This window comes from Rousettus aegyptiacus, unplaced genomic scaffold (genome assembly GCF_014176215.1).
Source record: "Rousettus aegyptiacus isolate mRouAeg1 unplaced genomic scaffold, mRouAeg1.p scaffold_m13_p_3, whole genome shotgun sequence".
Lineage (NCBI taxonomy): Eukaryota > Metazoa > Chordata > Mammalia > Chiroptera > Pteropodidae > Rousettus > Rousettus aegyptiacus.
The window spans coordinates 16,858,585-16,876,520 of NW_023416306.1; the positions used below are offsets into that span (position 1 = coordinate 16,858,585).

Below are 17,936 nucleotides of genomic sequence, written 5' to 3' on the forward strand. Positions count from 1 at the left end.
CTGCCTTGCACAGGTGACGCTTACTCTGGGAGCCATCCTCTCGCTCACGGGCACAATGGCACACGACATCCATTCTCTTAAATGTACCGCCCCTGAGCCCCTGCTGCGCCAAGGACACAGGCAACTACTCTTCCCTGGCTTCACGCTTTAGATTTACAAGCCCAAATGTTGCTTTTCTCGGATGCTTTGCATTTAATTAGGTGTCCTAATAACAATGGAATCGCAGAAGTACTTATATCACTTTGAATTAGTGGTGCAGCTCCTTCTAACTTCTTTAAGAATTTTTTTTTCATATATCATATTTTAAAATAGAGCTCATTATTTTAATTATATCCATTTAAATGTACAGTGGAGCCCTTGGATATTCTCAGCACGAATCATTAGGTATATTAGTGAAAAGCACTCGGAATCCATCTACATGCTGACACTCCACAATCTATTCTATTTGTGTCGCTGTAAAATAGATTTATATATAGATAACTAGAAAATAGTTGCTCGAGATACGCTATGAATTTTATATTTAACCCGAGTCACACTTCAACATAAAATCTAAAGTCGGGCACTAAAAGAATATATCTCAGTGAGTACATACCGTTCGCGGTCGCTGGCTACTGCTCATGCCAGAATGCTGGGAGAGGAACCAGACCAAGTGGGTCCCCGCCCAAGGAATTCCCTAAGAGCCCTGGCCTTTCACGAAGGCAGTGGTTCTCAAAGTGTGCTCCCTGAAGGCCTAGGAGTTCCACCGGAGTGGCCTCAAAGCACCCATGAGGCCTGAATAAGGAGGGTGGTGCTGAATAGGGCTTCAGAGACCCCTACTCTTTGCCTTTGAGTTGCACGGCTTTGCTTTCAGCCTGATGTGTGTGCGAGTGTGTGTATATATATACATATATAGTGTGTATATACATGTGTGCACGTGTGTGTACACGAACACATCTAAATAAATAAATTATATATAGGGGCTTCTTTCTCGATGTAGTGGGGTATATGGCGCCCCCCACCCCACCACGTCCTAGTCCCCAGAACCTTTGAATGAGACCTATTTGGGAAAAGGCTCCTTGCAGGTGTGATTAATTTGAGGATCCTGAGGTGAGATCATCCTAGATGATCTGGGTGGGCCTTAAAAGGCAATGGGAAATCCTTATAAAAGACGCATGGGTTATTTGGACAGACAGAAGACGGCATGATCCAGCAGGCGCGGCGACAGCACCATGATCAAAGAAGCAGACGAAAGTGATGTGGCCACAAGTCAAGGAATGCTGCAGCCACCCGAAGTGGGAAGAGGCAGAGAGGATTCTCCCCAGAGCCTCGAGGAGTGGGACCCCGCCAACACCGTGATTTTGGACTTCTGGCCTCTAGAACTATGAAAGAACAAACTTCTGTTGTTTCAAGCCACCCAGTTTGTGGTAACTAGTTACAACAGCTATGTGGAAACTAATATCCTTTATGAGACGAAATTTGAAGAAATAGCTCCATAGTGGTTAAGTTTGCAAACTACTGCCCTCCACGGCCCTCTGTTTTCTTTTGCTTCACGCAAACTCATCCCTGTTACTGCGCCTGGCTGGTCCGGTGTGCCTGCAAAGCCTGCCAGGGGAGGTTTCAGAAGCAAATCTCTTCCTCTGGGTCTTACCAAACGGCTCTCCAAGTGCTCAGACCCACCCCATCGCATCTGGTGCACATAAGAGCCCTGTGGTGTCCAAAGCAGACAACGGCCTCCTTCACGTCCACATCCTACTTCGTGCACAAGGCCTGGTGCAAAGCTGGGACTCAGTCGACACAGAGTGAATGGCATGCCCGAGGTCACGCAACTTCCAACTACAAGCTTGGTCTGGACATCATTCTTCCAACTTCCATCCTGGAGCCATTCCCACCAAACTCTGCAGCTCGAGACAATGCAACTAAATAATGAATCAGTGGCTCTAAGGCCCAAAGACAATGCCATTTCTGGCCATGTTGGAGGGAGAATCCAAATGATGCCAGGTGCTCAGGAGTCAGACAACTCAACCTGCACTTCAAGACTCAGCCTGAGACCCACACCGCCCCCTCCAAAGGCTACTGCTTATTTATGCTGGTTATTTAGCCACCTGAAATAATGGGAAGGGTAGGGAAAAATCTCTAATCACAGTATGTAATAATGACTTGGTCAACTCCCTCTAGAATAAAACTTCATTAAAAGACTCTACTCATTAGGAATGAGGGTTAACGGGCCTCAAATTGAGCTTAAGTACACTCTCCATGAATGCATGGATGCATGGGGCATGAAATACATTAGCGCACACCCAGTCATGACTTCGGGGGCCATGTTTACCCTGCTACAGAGAGAGGTTGATCACTGACCAAGTCCTTCGGCTCTACCCACCTGCCCACCTACCGATGATCTGAGTCAAATGATTCTCATTTATTCAAAGATGTAGGCGGGGGGGGGGGGGAGGCCCTGCTCCCTAAGTCTAATGAGGTTGTTGCCACCTCAGTGCTCCTCCATCCTGCCTTCCCTTCTTGGTCCTCACTGAACTCGTCCTGTATCGGCATATTTTGACAAGCTCCTTTTTCCCTTCTATCCAACTCTCTCCCCACTCTGCTCTGTGCTCGCCAGTGGGCCTTCCACCTGGTGGACACTCCCCTACCTTCTGTTGACTCCTCTTCACCAGTCTACCCCCCTTATCCGTCCACATGCCCCAAGGATCAGTTCTAGAACCTCTTCTATTTTTACCCACACTCACTTCCTAAGTGATCTCGCCTGGATTCATAATTTTAAATATTAACTGCGTGAAGATGAATCCCAAACTCCATGTCCAGCATGGATCTGCCCCCTGAACTCCAAACCTACACCAACAGCTGCCTGCCTCACACAACCACCAGGATGTTTAACAGGCACCCATATGTACTGGGCCCGAACTGGGCCGCTGCCATGCCCCTGAACCCCAAATCAAGAAACAGCTTCTGACTCCTACCCCAGCGCTCTTCCCACTAAACCCTGCAGTCCAACATGCCACAATCAAATACCTACAGTCTTCTCCATTTCAGTTAAGTAGCAATTCCATCCCTCCAGCTCCTCAGGCCCAGACCCTGGAATTATCCTTGTCTTGAATCTACCAGCAATCCTGTAAATTCCACCTTCAAAATATGTCCAGAACCTGACCACACCTTACCACTCGACGGCCAGCACTCTCATCCCATCCAAGCTGCCTTTCTTCCTTGTCTTGTAATACCCTCATAACCAGTCTTCCAGCTCCATCCTTTGCCCAACACCCCAAAATCAATGTTCAACACAGCAGCCAAGAGCGACACTATGAAAATAAGCTAGGTCATGTCACTCTTGAGCTCTAAATCCACTCATGGTTCCGCATCCCACCCAGATTAACAGCCACACTCCTCGCCCGACCCTCGTGGCTCTCCATAACCCCTCACCCCCCTGCAGCCACTGGCCTCGTCTGCTGACACGTCCCCTCATTCCTTCTCCTCACTGGCCACAGCAGTTTGCATGCTACTCCCTGAGCAAGCAGGCAAGCTCCTGCCTTGGGCCTTTGTACCTGCTCTTTCCTCCGCCTGGAATACTCTTCCCCTCCCCAGATTCCCCCATGGCGAGCTCTCCACTCTTTCCGGTCTTCATTCAAACATCCCAGGGCGAGCGGAGACGTCCTGGCTGCCTGATCCAAGCCCTCCGACATTCCGTATCCCCACTCCCTGTTCTATGCGTTCTGCTCAGTATTCACCTTACGTTTCACTGACATGCCTGTTACCTCTCATCCTCTTCAACTGTATCCCCAACTAGAACATGAGCCACAAGAGGATGGGGACTTTGTCTCATAGGTTCACTGTCTCATCTCAGCACGCACGGCAGTGCCTGGCATGTGGGAGGTGATCAATAAGCAGCTGTTCAATTTAAGGGTACGAGGCACAAGCCCTGGAAAGGTCAATGCCAGTGCAGCCTTCTAGGTTTCTCTCCCCATCCTCTCCCGCCCCTCAAAAAACAGGTGATGGTTTAATTGCTTCAAGTGACATTCAGAACTGAAGACCGGAGTCAACTTGCTGAATAAATGAAGCTTATTCCTAAGTGTCAAAGTCTTATCCTTTATCCCTTCCAATGGAAATGTCCTCGAATGTAACATACTCTACTCCCTGAAATGCCACACTACAGCAGCCTGGTAATGCTCTGGCACCAGCTTTTTTTTTCCTCCCCGTGTACTGAGATATTACCGACATGTGCGTTTAAGGTATATCAGGTGATAGATACTACAAAACACCAACTCTTGAGGATTTGGGGTTGTGGTTTTATCACAAATTAGCAGACTTGGGCCCTCAGGGCATGGATAGGGTGCTGAGGTCTCAGGGAGCCTGCAGCCTCACACCAGTGGTTCTGGGAATGTCCCCCCTGCTTCCAGTGGGCACCTGCTCTAAGTCTCCCCCTTAATGCCACATGGCCTGGGAGACCTCCAGAAGGCAAGAGCACCACTGTCTGCAGTGGCCCTCTCTGTGCCCGGCCTCTGGCAGGCTGTCCGCTACTGACTGCTGAAGGACACAAAAGAAAATGACCGGATGTAAGCAGGACGAAGGAGGTGCCAGTGGTGATGACGGCAACGATTCAAATGACACAAATAACAGGGTGACCAAAGGCAGGGGCAGCCTCAGCGTACCGTGTGGCTATGACGTCCCGGACACGACGCTTCATGCCGTATTCGTACACCCTCTCATTGTTCTCCACGATGCTTTATGTGGTATTTAGTAGGTAGTTTTGTTTGTTTGTTTGTTTGTTTTTACAGGAAAGAAATCCAAGGTTCAGAGAACCAGAGTGACTTTTCTACGGCCACAAAACTTTCTAGTGACAGAAGTGGGATTTAACCAGGGCTGCCCGAGTCCAGGCCTAGGCCTTTAAGCTTTTCATTATTTGGATGGTTTCTCCTTTGAAGAGAAAATAATAAAAACACTTGTTGAATGAATGAACAAATGAATGACTAAATGACCAGAAGCTCCGAGGGATGAGGACTATATTCCTTTGTCTCCTGCTGTACCCTTAGTATCCTGACAAAATGAGGCACATCCTAGATGCCTAAAACAGTAACATAAAAGTGCAAAAAAAAAAAAAAAAATTAAGAAATGAGGGGATCCGTCTCCACCACAGAGGAGAGTGCTCGGGCCTTGTGTTCACTGATGACCTCCAACTCTCCTTGACGTGTTCTAAAATGGCTGCCGTGCTCACACGTCCTTTAGACGGAAATGTGTTTAGCCACAACGACAGACATCATAACGGGGATAAAGGTCACAGCTTCCACTAGTCCAGAAGGGCCAAGAGAGAAGACCTACGGCAAAACCCCCATTTCCGCCAACCCCGGTAACGAGGCCCTGCATCTGTATTCACTATTCCACCCATGTTTCAGATCTCCATGCCATCACCCAGGCCTGATAACCCTCAGAATTATCCGCACTTCCATTTCTGTCATGTATCACTGATATATTTTAATAAATAGTCAAGTAGAAAAGATTAGATTAATAGATTAAAACTATTAACCTATTAAACAACTCTTAACAGGCTAGAAATTCAAAATAACCTACAATGCATAAATATATCATTAGTTGGAGGTAATTCTTAAGCACTTAATTCTCGTCAATGTATGGTGTCAGTCAGCCACAACACTGGGTAATACTGCAGCTCAGAAAGACAGCATGAAGATTTAAACATTAAGAGCGAATTCCCTGGTTGATTTAGGCCTAAAATTAAAAAAAAAAAAAATAAGAGTCTTCAGCAACGCCGTCAAGTCACAGACTCTGACGTTGGGCATGTGGGGCCCTCCGGGTAAAGCTGGGGAACTTTTTTCACGGGTGTCATGGCACGTCGAAGGCTGGCCCAGGTCACTGAAAAGAATTACTACTAACAGCATTTAAACAAACGCACAGCCTTCGTCTTCCAACGGGTCTGGCAATGATGCAATTCGGATCCGTCAGCGATGCACGCGGCTGTCTGAAGACCCGCCTCGCCGTGTCCCCCCTCACATAACTGTTGGGACACTGCAGACTCAGGAATTCTCACCCAGCTACGATCCCCTCACTGGAACAGGAGACCACGGCAGGGGTCGTGCCCACGGTGGGGCTTCTTCCTGGACACCCACTGGTCTGAAGCAGACCCCACAGGGCAGGTAACTCAACCCATGAAGAATGAGACAGATCCTAAGCTCGTCCTCATGCTGGATGATGTGTACACAGAGAATAAATACACTCCTTCTGCCACCAACGTTACTTCCTGCCAAGGCTGTGACTTACTTAGTTACCGCCCCTTTCTCTCGCAATTCCTCTGGCCACCTTCCCCTTGGAATGGAAAGGTCCTTCCCAACAGGACCACTTCCCTCCAACATCCCGAGCACACGGATAACTGATGCCCACAGCTGCCCAGCTGCCACCCCTCCAGTGTACTCCCCACGTCCTGCCATTACATCTGGCCTCCTCCCCTCCACACTCCACCCGCCAGGCCTTGAGACTAGCTGATGACAGAGACTGAGGTTTATAAACACAGCTAGCTCTGTCCACACACTCTGTGGTAAGGATCCAGGCCCGGTCCCTCACTCCCCAGAGGCAAGATGCCCTCAGAAACACAAATGAAACTCCTAACTATATGGTGCAGGCCTCCCAAGGTGTTGGGAGGATAAACTAGATGCACGGACTGTTGTCAAGCTTCCTAACCTACCCCCCCACTGCCCTCTCCTCGTGTATGAGCCAGAGAGGTTGACCCTAACCACTAAGGGTTGTGTAGATTAAAGCACAGAGATGTACACAGGCGCCCACCATGACACCCCACACACAGTGATGCTTCATAAATGTTAGTTCTTTTCTCCCGTCCTCACCAAGCACGCGCCAGACAAAATGTGAAAAGTTTGGTCCAACTGACAAAGATAAGCTCTTAGGCCATGGATGCAATACTCATAAATAAATGCAGAAGGGGAATTTTTAGGCTCTATGGAAACAAAAGGAGTGGAGGGCATGGCACCTGTCCATGCAACGGCAATTAAGAAGAGAGCTGAGGACACACAACGCAGCCAAGTTCACCGCAGGACGGGAAGGTGGGAGTGATCAAGGAGGTGGGTTTGGAGAGCCCCGACATTCTTAACCATCACATGTGGCACGGGACCTGGAGCAAGCTGAGGCTGAGGACTTTTCTCTTCAGCTGATGGAGCCAGACGATGAGGTTGTAGAAATTTCTGGAGTTGCTTCCTCAAATCAAGGGCCTTTGTCATTAGGGGCCTGAAGAAGCAACCAGGTAGAATCATTCTAGTTACCATTCACAAGAGTGCACTTCTTCAGGACAAGGCAAGACTTCTAAACGCTCTGAACTGATAATTGCAGCTTCACAAGGACTTTAATAATTTGCTCAAGGAGTACAAGTGGGAGGCTCGTGCTGGGTGGGTGGACTGAGCAGAGGCTCCCTAGGGTCCCCAGCCACTTCACTCTGCTGGACCACCCCAAGCTCGAGAACCACAGTGCCACTCGGCAAAAATGATTCATCGATTTTGATGTGCATAAGTACGTTTGCATTTCTGTGGCTCTCTCCACAGGGCAAACTTAAGAATCTGTCTGAATTTTCAAGAATCTGCCCTATTTGCAGAGTTTCGGTTTAACGGTAACTGATTAAGCAGGGAGTGAACTCTGCCTACCAAAATGAACTTTCAAGGTCAGCCTGCAATTTATGATTTTTGTGGTCCAACTTTGCCCAAAGTTTGGTAGGGCGAGAATACACACTTCTGGAAATAGAAGCAGCTCCGATAACAGGAGCATAAACCTAGAATCAAGATGTAAGATGCAGCCTGACTAAAATACACCCAGAGTTCTCAAATAATTCATTCTGCTAATACCCTACTGCTCACTGACTAGCATCCAGCCTACTGTTACTATGAATTTTTGAGCAAGTGAAGTTAATTTGTTTAGGGCTACTTTTAATTTACTGCTGAAATCCAAAATGCTAAACAAGAATATATTATTCAAAAAATAATTATGCAACCGCACAAATGTGGTTATCAAATTAAATAGTCCACCAGTGAAAAATGTTGGCTTAAAGGACAAGACTCGGCGTGTCCCAAAGCCATTTGACTACTTAGATGATGTGAGATAACTCTTCCTCAATTCCCTCCCAGGAAGAGGGATGCCAGTCACCGCCTCGGGGGCCACTGGGAGGATCGAATGAGACATGTGTAAACGGCCATGACGCAGTGGCTGGAGTGTGGTAAGCCCTCAACAAACGCAAGCTCCCCACCCTCATCCCTACCTCTAGTCCTCGCTCTGAGATCCAGGCGCTACAGGGACTCAGTGCCACCCCACCGTTACCTCCTCCTATGAATGGGACCCAGCATGGTGGTGATGTGGTGATAGAAACACGCATTTATTGAACCCCTACTATAGGCCAGGAGTTGCGCTAAGGGTATACATAATATATTTTTTGATTGACTTATTTTAATTAGTTTCAAGTATACAGTACCTTGGTTAGACATGTGTAGAGTTCGTAGAATGATCCCATTGCTTTCCCCCTCCTCTATGCCCGTCGTCAAATTGTCCACTATATCTGTGAGTCTGTTTTTGATTAGTTTGTTCTTTTTATTCCTTAGATTCTGCATACAACTGAAATCATATAGTGTTTATCTTTCTTTGTCTGACTTAAATACCTCCTAGGTCCATCAAAGCACTATCTTTTCCCATCCCCTTCCTTTTCGTCTGTGTCTTTTAATCTGAAGTAAGTCTCTTGTAGGCAGTACATGTAGCGTGATAAAGACTCAGGATCTACAACCAAGAATACCTTATCCAGCAAAGCTATCATTTAGAGTTGAAGGACAGATAAAGAGCTTCCCAGACAAAAATAAGCTGAAAGAATTTATCACCACCAAGCCAGTATTACAGGAAATGATGGAGGGACTTCTTTAAGAAGAAAAAACATATATCAAGAACAGGAATAAAGAATGGTAAAACTACATTCCTAGCAATAAGTACCTCAAATGGAAAAGAATTAAGTGCTCCAACTAAAAGATAGAGTGGCTGAATGAATAAGAAAACAAAACCCCTACATAATATTCTTATACTTAATAGTATTATTATTAAAAGTACTGATATTATCACTGACAACACTATGAGGGAAGCACTAATACAGTCCTCAGTTCACAGATGAGGAAACTGAGATCACGTAACTAGTCCAAGGTCACACAGCCAGGCAGTGGAGAGTTCCAGGATCCGAACCTGGGCAGTCTGGACTCTTGCATACTGTGCTAAACCACTCAGTCCTTCATGGGGCTTGAGAGAGGGTGGAGGTGATCCCTGGCAAACTGGGCATGGAGAGCAGGAGCCACAGGAGTTACTGGTCCACTTCGGGGCTATTCCTGGACCGAGCAGGAGGCTGTGCACTTGGGATCAGGACTCACACGATGCTTTGCTGAACGGGATTCCTTAGGCCTGGAAAAAATAATGGCCGCCTGGAAAAAACAACGGCCAGAAACTCATTTCCAAGCCTACATTCTAAAATCCTGCCTGTCCTGAACCCTAGGCAACACCTCTCATAACATCTTGCCTCCTCCGGTTTATTCTCCCGAAAGCCAGAACGATCCTCTTAAAAACCAAAGCACATCATGCCACTCCTCTGCTCAAAATCACCAGCTGGTTCCCCGCGCCTCACACAGGGCAAAGGCCAATGTCCCATGAACAGACTCCAAGGCCCTCCACAGCCACGTGGGCCTCCCACCTGCTGCCCCGACACTCCTGCCTCGGGGCCTTGGCACCGGCTGTTCTCTGGCTGGAATGTGCTTCCCCTTCAACTGCCTGGCTCGGTCCCTCGTCTCCTCCAGAATCTTGTCCGAATGTCCCCTTCTTGGTGATGCCACACTCCCTCTGGCCCTATAATCTCCCTCGCCCTGCTTTCCCTCCATAGCACTTTTTACCACATGACATACCGTATGTTTTACGTATTTATTACGTCTCCCCTACTCCCGCTTAGAACATCAGCCCCACAACGCCAGGCAGTCTGTCTGCTTTGTTCGCCGCTGCATTTCCAGCACTAGGTCAGACTCTGGCCCTTAGTAGGTGCGCAGTAAGCATTTGTGGAATGAATAAATGAGACTTGGTTTTTATCTTCTCCCCTACCCCGAAAATCTCCCTGTCTGCATGATCCGGATCACTTGTTAGGCAACTGGTGCACACAATGAACAAACGAGTCCCTTAGCCTCTTCTATCCCTGGTTTCCTTATCTCCAAAATCAGAGGGTTGGACTAAATTATCTAGAGTCCATCCAGCTCTGAAAACCCCCGATTAAAAAAAAAAAAAAAAAAAGACGTAATTCTTCATTATAGCAAGTCTGTAGCTTCATTTACTCAATTATAAAAACTGCATTTCCTTTAGACGACTGTTTCACAGTTAAGGCACCATGGCTCCCGTGCATCTTAGAACTGAGGTTTGGCTGCCGTTGTGCTACGTGATTTGTAACCCGCACACCAGGTCAACACTAACTTCAAGTGCTGGGATCGCTGGCCTTGTAAAATCGACCCAGGTTGGGTTACAGGGAAGTAAACCAAACCACATTCGGTTGTCTCTTAGGATCAGGAACACCGCCTCTCCTTGTCCCCCTCAATTTAACACTAATTCCTTAGCAGCCCATGCTGTTGGTTTTGGGGTTTAGCCAGAGGCCCTTTGGAGAAGTAACAAAATTAGGTGTTCCGGGCCAAAAGGAAGGCGCTGGGACGAAAGCAGACCCTGGTGTGTACTGCAGAGCGGCCGGGAGCTGGGAATGGAGGCCCGCGTCAGCAGGCCGTGGGTCCTCCCAGGTCATTCCTGACCAGGGCCATCCAGCCTAACTCTGACTTAGGGAACCTCAGGCCTTTGTGTCCCCATCTGACACAGGGACTAAATGACTCTACTTACTGCTCTATAAAGTATCTATGAGTCTATACCCCCTATGGCCAATCTAACAGAAGGCCAGGGTCAAATTCACCAGCGGTGCCAGCTAAGGCCTACGTTGATGTGCTCTTGCTGTTTAATGCATACATCACTTCTCAGACTGAATGTTGGGACACTATACAATAATATTGCTTTGGTCTTTCAAAGATGCTCTATTAGCTTTAATGACAGAATCAATATAAACTTGTGAGCTCCTTCAGACTCCTTGCCTTCTTGACAAGCCCTCAGCCTATGGCATAGCCCTTGGCCCCTAAAGGGCTCTTCTAAAATCAATTCACTGATCATTTCATACCAAGAAGTGGGTAGGCACAGTGGTTGGTTAAGCATAAGTATGAAGGATGTGGTTCCACAGCATAGCAGTTAGTATGTCTGCTCTACATGCAGAAGGTCCTGGGTTCGTGCCCCAGTGAAGCCACGGTCCATGGTCTACGGCCACGCCACCCTGAACGAGCCCGATGTCTAATCTTGGAAGTTAAGCAGGGTGGGGCCTGGTTAGTACTTGGATGGGAGATCATCTAGGAAGACCAGGTGCTATAGGCATAAATAAAAATAAAAAATAAAAAAATAATAATAAAAAAAGCACAAGTATGAGAGAAGGCAAAGCTGGGTGGGCATTCTGGCTGTACTGCTCACTTCCAACTGGGCAGCCTGAGCCCTATAAACCTCTGTGCCTCAGCTTCCTCATCTGCAAAGTGGGAATAATAAGAGCACCCCTCTCTTAAGGTTGTTATATAGCGTACGTAAATTAACAGTAAGTTAATATATGTAAACCGCTTAGCCCAGATCCCAACACTTGACCACTGACTCATGTTAGTCGTTATTAGAAATTTCTTCTTTATGCCTTAAGTTACACACGACCCTAAGGTTTGGACTGGTCCTTCCTGGTGTATATTCTGGCACCATGGTAACATCGTTGAGTATGTGCAAGCCCAGGCTGGTCAGAAAGGACAAACAGAGGGCACACACGCCAGCCGCCCACTCTCCCGACTGGGGCAGGCATCTCTAATCTATCTCAGGACTTTTCTCTCTCTCCACGCAGCCATGGGCTGATAAGACTCCATACAGAACTTCGGGCAGCCAGTAAGACTAGAGGGAAGCCTGCCTGTTGTCCTCTATCAACAGGCAGATATGCTGGTGTGAGAGAGATTCACACCGGAGGGCAAGGACCACGTGTGCATGAGAGTCACGAGAAACAAGTAGAGTTTTGTCTCTTTGTTCACTGCTGTAGACCTAGCATCAGCAGACACTCAAACGTTTGTTGGATGAATAAATTAACAACAAATCCATCTGAGTCCGTAGCACGGAGCACTGGCAGGTGCTCAAAGAATGTGGGAGAACAGTGGCAGAGAGGCTGGCTAGACCACCACTTGAGCGCAGTATTGCTCAGTAGAAAAGCACCTGGCTTAGGCAGGTTCAAGGCTTGACACAGCCATTCACTCATCACGTGACCCTGAGCAGGACCTAGCCTCCCTATGTGTACAATGTGAGGGAGGAGCTAGACAAGCCCAAGGCCCCTTCCAGTCCTGACATTCCAATACAGGAAGCACTTCCAAGCATCACTAGTTTAAGGATTTCCGCTGTCCCACAAACCACAGCTTCTTACACTGCCCTCATGCAAAATCCCACTTCCAGGGTCTCAGAAGAGAAACACAAGGCACTGGGCAGCTAGCTGCTGGCCACGACATGGGTCACCACCTGCATTCACAGTCCCAAGTCCAGCCATCCGCCTCTCCATTCCAGCCCATACTCCTAATCCCTACATCATCCCCACACCTTCTTCCATCTCGTTCCAAGTATTCAGCTTATACACACCTACTGAACACCTGCTACAGGCCAGTCCCCAGCAGTGAACAAGACAAACATGAGCCCCGCCTACAGAGCTAGCACTAGAAAGGCAGAAAAAAGTACACAAGTAAGTGAAATAATTAAAACGCATAAACAGGGCGCAAGCCCTTGAAGAAGGGGTTCAGGGAAGGCTTCTCTGGGGGAGAAGGAACAGCATGAATAAGGAGAAGATCAGAGAAAAGAGCACTCCAGGTAAAGGAACAGCAGCTGCAAAGGCTCTGAGGCCAGGGTCAGCAAACCAGGGCCATCTGCATATTTACGTATTATCTCCGGCACTTTTGCAGTGCACTGGCTGAGTTGAGAAGCTGCCACAGAGACTATGGCCCTCAAAGCGTACAATATTTACTGTCTGACCCTTTACAGGTAAAGGTGGCTGACCCCGGGTTTAGAGTGTGAGATACATACAGAGACGGTCAGGGTCGCTAAAACAGACTGGGCAAGGGGGAGGCCGACATACGAGGAGACTGGTGAGGTGGGTGGGAGCCACCCTGTGCTGGGTTCATGTGGGTCACAGTGACTTCCAGCCTCTGTTCTTCCTGCCTGCACTCCGTCCTGCACAGATGCCAGGGTGATCTCCTCGAAACACAGCCAGACATGTACTTTTCTGAGCAAAGAACTTTAACAGCTCCTATGATTTCCCAAAGTGTGTTCCAAAGAACACTCGGTCCATGAGATGAACTTTAATAAAAGGGTTCCATAGTTAAGTAAGTTTGAGAAACATGGCATTTCCTCTCTCTCTCTGATGTTCTTAAGTATACACATTAGCACATGAAAGGCTCTGAAAAGCTCCACAGCAAAGAAATTTGTTCGTTTTGTTTAATGCATGTCTAGATTTATTTGACCATGGAACCCCTTTTTTCCACAAAAATCTATTCATGTTTTGAAACAGTGTTCCATGGGCTAAAGAGCAAACCCCTAGTTTGGCATTCATAATCTGACCCTAATTCCAGCAGGCAACCTAGAGCCTGTTCCAGATGTCATGTGTGTAGCCTGGGAAGCCATCTCTCTTACCTGCCCCTAGCCTTCTTCTTGCCTTCGGTGTCCCCAAATAAGGATCATGTGGCCACTTCAGCTCTGCTCCACCCAAGGGAACAGCAGCAGCGGCCACACTATTGTTGACAAGCATGTGCCTGTGCCAGTGTGGTGGGTGTCCAATGCACGGTCCTGCCCCGCATCTCTTCCCACCTTCTTTGGCAATGACAGCCCACCTTTCCTTTGCAGACAGCCCCTCCTCCCTATCCTGCCAGCTCCAAGGATGAGGATGCGCCCCTGGACTGGTCTGGCAGAGTACGCTGTCCCCTCGCTTTGGAGTGACTGGTTCAGCAGGATGAGCACAAGATCCAAAGTGGACCAATGGATTCCAGTCTAGGACGGGACTAGCTGCCCCGGAGTTCACAATGCAGCAGCTGAGATGGCGTAGCTCAGGTTTTTCTGCCCAGTCTTACGCTTCACCCCTAAGTTCTCCACAACTTGGGCCAGTTCCCTGCAACTCAATGGCCAGTTCAGGACTGAGCTATCTTTGGTTCCAATCACAGGTGCCCACTTTGGATAACAAGAGGACTGGAAAGTGCCGCCCACTACTGCCCCGGGAAGTAAGACGCTTCTCAGCAAAGGGAGCTGGCCTAGACCATCCATCCTTTCAGGTGGAAGGGGAGCACCAGGGAGAAGTGGCTGTTAGTGGTGAGACCAGGGCAGGGGGAGCATACCTGCTCGCCGTGCTTTTCCTTCCAGCCGCACTGGCTCCGTCAGCCTGCAAAAGAAACCCGAAACACCTACATCAGCCAAGGGTGATGACACAGATTCTACCCACTGCCGTCCCACCAAACTCCAGCTCAGCTCAATATCAGCCTTCGGACACAAGGTGAGCTGGTCGCAGTCCCCCGCTCCATTCCTCCAGGTGGAAAAAATCTGCCCCCAGCGGTAAGAAGAAGTCAGCACACCCCCAACTCAAGTCTGCTTGGCCCTTTAAATACAACTGAGCACCCATTGCCAACACAAACCCAGCAACCACAGAGCCCTAGGGACTCAGTGAAAAGTAAGTAACCAGCTAAATCTGAGATTGAATTGCACCATTTTTATTTTCAGCTGGGATTTCCAATAAAACAGTAGCCGCAGATTTATTCCTACCAACCGGAGTGGGAAAATCCTATTATGTTAAAATATTCTGTCTCCCAACGCTCCAAGCAGGGGGGAGAAAAGAGAGTGCCGGTTCTTAATCTCTTTTATTTGGGGATGGGGGATGAGGAGATAAGGCTGACCAAATGAAATTTTCAGAAATCATAAAATTCTGGTTCGGATACAGAGACTGAGGCCCTGGGCGAGGAGGGAGCTGCCTGAAGTCCCATGAGAACTGAATGACAAATACCCGGGGCATCCTGACTCCGAGGCCAATGCGGACGAACCTGGACGCGGAGGCTGCATTGAGAACACCTAGGTTCTCCACCACCACTGGCTGAAGACACATTCCCTGGCTTTGTCAAAACATTTATTATGATAGTTCCAATAGTGCAGCTTCAAAACTGGCACACGTTTGTGTTCCCAAATTCAGAATCCTTTCCATTTTAGAAAGGTAACGTGGTGCATTCTAAATTTGAAAACAACCCTGGCAGGGTCTGCGGAGCCCCAAGTACTCAAGCACGTGGATATTTGCATAGGGAAACTTACTGCAGCCAGCCCTATGTGGGATAAATGAACATGGCAGCTAGCCTCTTCTCACTTCAGGTCAAGTTCTGCCATCTCATCAGACACCAGAAATCTTGTTGTTTTCAAGCTTTTCAAATTTCAGGATTGTGTTTGAGGGGGTGGGAACCTAAAATAAACACAGTGGCAGCTACCTTTTAATGAGTGCTTTCGGGAAGTTGCAAACTGGCAAAACCATATGGCAGACTTCTAGCCAAAGAATAAATATATAAAAATGAGGGAATTTCACTTCCAAAAACAGATAATCCAGGAACACATAGTCCCACAGGGCCACAGCAGTCTGCTAGATATACCTAGTTCTCCAGTCCCCACCTGTCCCTCTTGCCTTGTATCCGGTCCTCCAGCCTGGCCCCTGTGGGCACCCAGACTCGCTCCCCCTGACAAACTTCCCAGCAGGTGCTAATGCATGAACACCAAATGCTTCTTATTTAATCCTCTCGATAGGTCCCCTAACACACATACACGATATTCCCATTTTATAGGCACAGAGGGTCAAAGAACTTAAGTCATTTATCCAACACCTCACAGCTACAACTACAGGTCTGGACCACTCTACGCCCATTTCCCTCGGCTCCATAATATTTCATCTCCTGCCAACGTTCAGGAGAGCCGACTGGGAAAATGGAGTGAGCCCGTGCAGCCCCATTCCCCACATGAGAGAAATGGAAAGGTGAAGGACACATAGGGAGGTAGAAATGGAAGGCCGGGGCATGAGAAATGAATGGGAATGCCGATGTGCCACTTCAATGGAAGAAACAAAGCAGAAAAGGGCCTGCATATCATTTCACTGGGAGCAAGGACAGGATTGGTTCTAGCCTTTTTCTGACATCTTGCATTCCCCAAATCCTGTTCGTAAAGCAAACGGGAGGACACTGTTTTAATGTCCGTAAGAGGCAGGCGTGGTAGGAGGTGGAAACTCTGCCCCAGAGAGCTTAAAAACAATTATAAAATCCCAAATGGCCTCTTGCCTTTCAGATTCTACTCTGGGCATGTATTTCTATCATTTCGTACATATTTTTAATGTTGTCCTTTTTTCCTTCATAATTTCACACCGAGTTGACCAGTTCAAGTGCAGTGAACATGTGAGTGGGGGAAAGGATTCTGTTTTCGGCACACCTCGCCTCTACCTATGCTCCCTCTTACGATGTTTACGGTACCTGAGTTTCTTATCACTGGCAGCATCGCTCATGTTTGTTTTCCCCCCATTTTTATGAAATGAAGACAAAATGCTAAAAATGTTCAAGTCGTCGTCTAAACAAATCCTTCTGCAGAGACTAAGGTGGAGGCACTGGAAATATGGAGCCGCCGGAGAAAGGAGCGCTACCTCAGCAGGGTATGAAATGTCCATTTACTAGAAGATATAGGAAGCTGATAGACAATGGGCACAAGGAAGAGATGTCCGACAGCACATCAATATCACGGCACCTGCCAATCAATCATGACACTTGGGCCTAGCTGAGTCCAGACCCACCATAAGAACAAGAGACAGCCTCTTGGGCCTCCCCAGCCCTAACTGAAGCCCACACTGCTGAAGGCATTGTAGGGACCCATAAGATGCCAAGTCGGCTTGGCCTGTGTCCTCACTAACACATCATAGAGATCCTTGCTGTTTGAATTCAGTTGAAACTCCGACACTGCCATTTTCCTAGGTCCAAAAAGTCTATGAACAGAAAATTCATGTGATTCGATCTAAACCACAAATTCACCTTTACCCACTGTAATCTGACCTGATTCTCAGTTTGAACCAAAGTTTAAGAGCACAGGGTTTAGAGTCAGACAGCCTGAGTTTGAGTCCTGGTTCTGTCATTTTCTAGCTGTATAATCCTAGGCAAGTCACTTGTACTCACAAGGTCTCAAGTCTCCTCGCCTGAAAAATGGCAATAAAGTAATCTTAGGACCTACTTATGGGACAAGCATGAAACTTAAACAAGACAACTGAAATACAGTAAAGCACGTAAAAGTACTTAGCATGGACTCAGCTATAGTAATGATGATCACTCACAACCCTAGATACAGGTACCAAGGCCACCATGTATTGGGTCCAGGAAACTGAGGCACAAATAGACAGAGTGACTTGCATCCGATTACACAGCAGATGAGTGAGCGGCAGAGCCAGCCTGGACTGCACCGGAGGTCTTCCCAGCCTATCTCTGGCTTGATCTGAAAACTGTCCTGCAAGTCGGCATCTCAGGCGTGTCTACCAGACCCCACAGCCCCGAGGCCTCGCCCCAAGGGCTGGTCAGGATGACACTGAACACAGCAATGTAGGCCAAATACTAAGTGCAGGCCAGGTATGTGCAGTAATTGCTTAAGTAATGGAAACTCTACTTCTGCTGCCGCCACTGGACCATGTGCTCCTAGAAGACGCAGCTTCCTGTCATGGCTATCTGGGTCTCGCTCTGAACCTTGCACCAGCTCTTTCCTGTCCCTGGACCTGAGATTCTCCATAGGTTAAAATAAGGACAGGAGACATGACAGTT

General features: G+C 48.0%; 1 protein-coding gene and 1 pseudogene across 18 annotated transcripts in view; one reads left to right on the forward strand and one right to left on the reverse strand.

The window, feature by feature from the left end:
* Window positions 1–17,936, reverse strand: part of ZNF618 (zinc finger protein 618) — a 163,747-nt gene that overhangs the window by 61,418 nt on the left and 84,393 nt on the right. For all 18 annotated transcript variants that reach the window (XM_036218250.1, XM_036218249.1, XM_036218248.1 and 15 more), the window contains exon 2: window positions 14,463–14,506. In XM_036218250.1, the coding sequence (XP_036074143.1) occupies window positions 14,463–14,506 (44 nt within the window). The remainder of the gene's footprint in view (window positions 1–14,462; window positions 14,507–17,936) is intronic.
* On the forward strand, window positions 11,336–11,451 carry LOC118600674 (annotated as a pseudogene).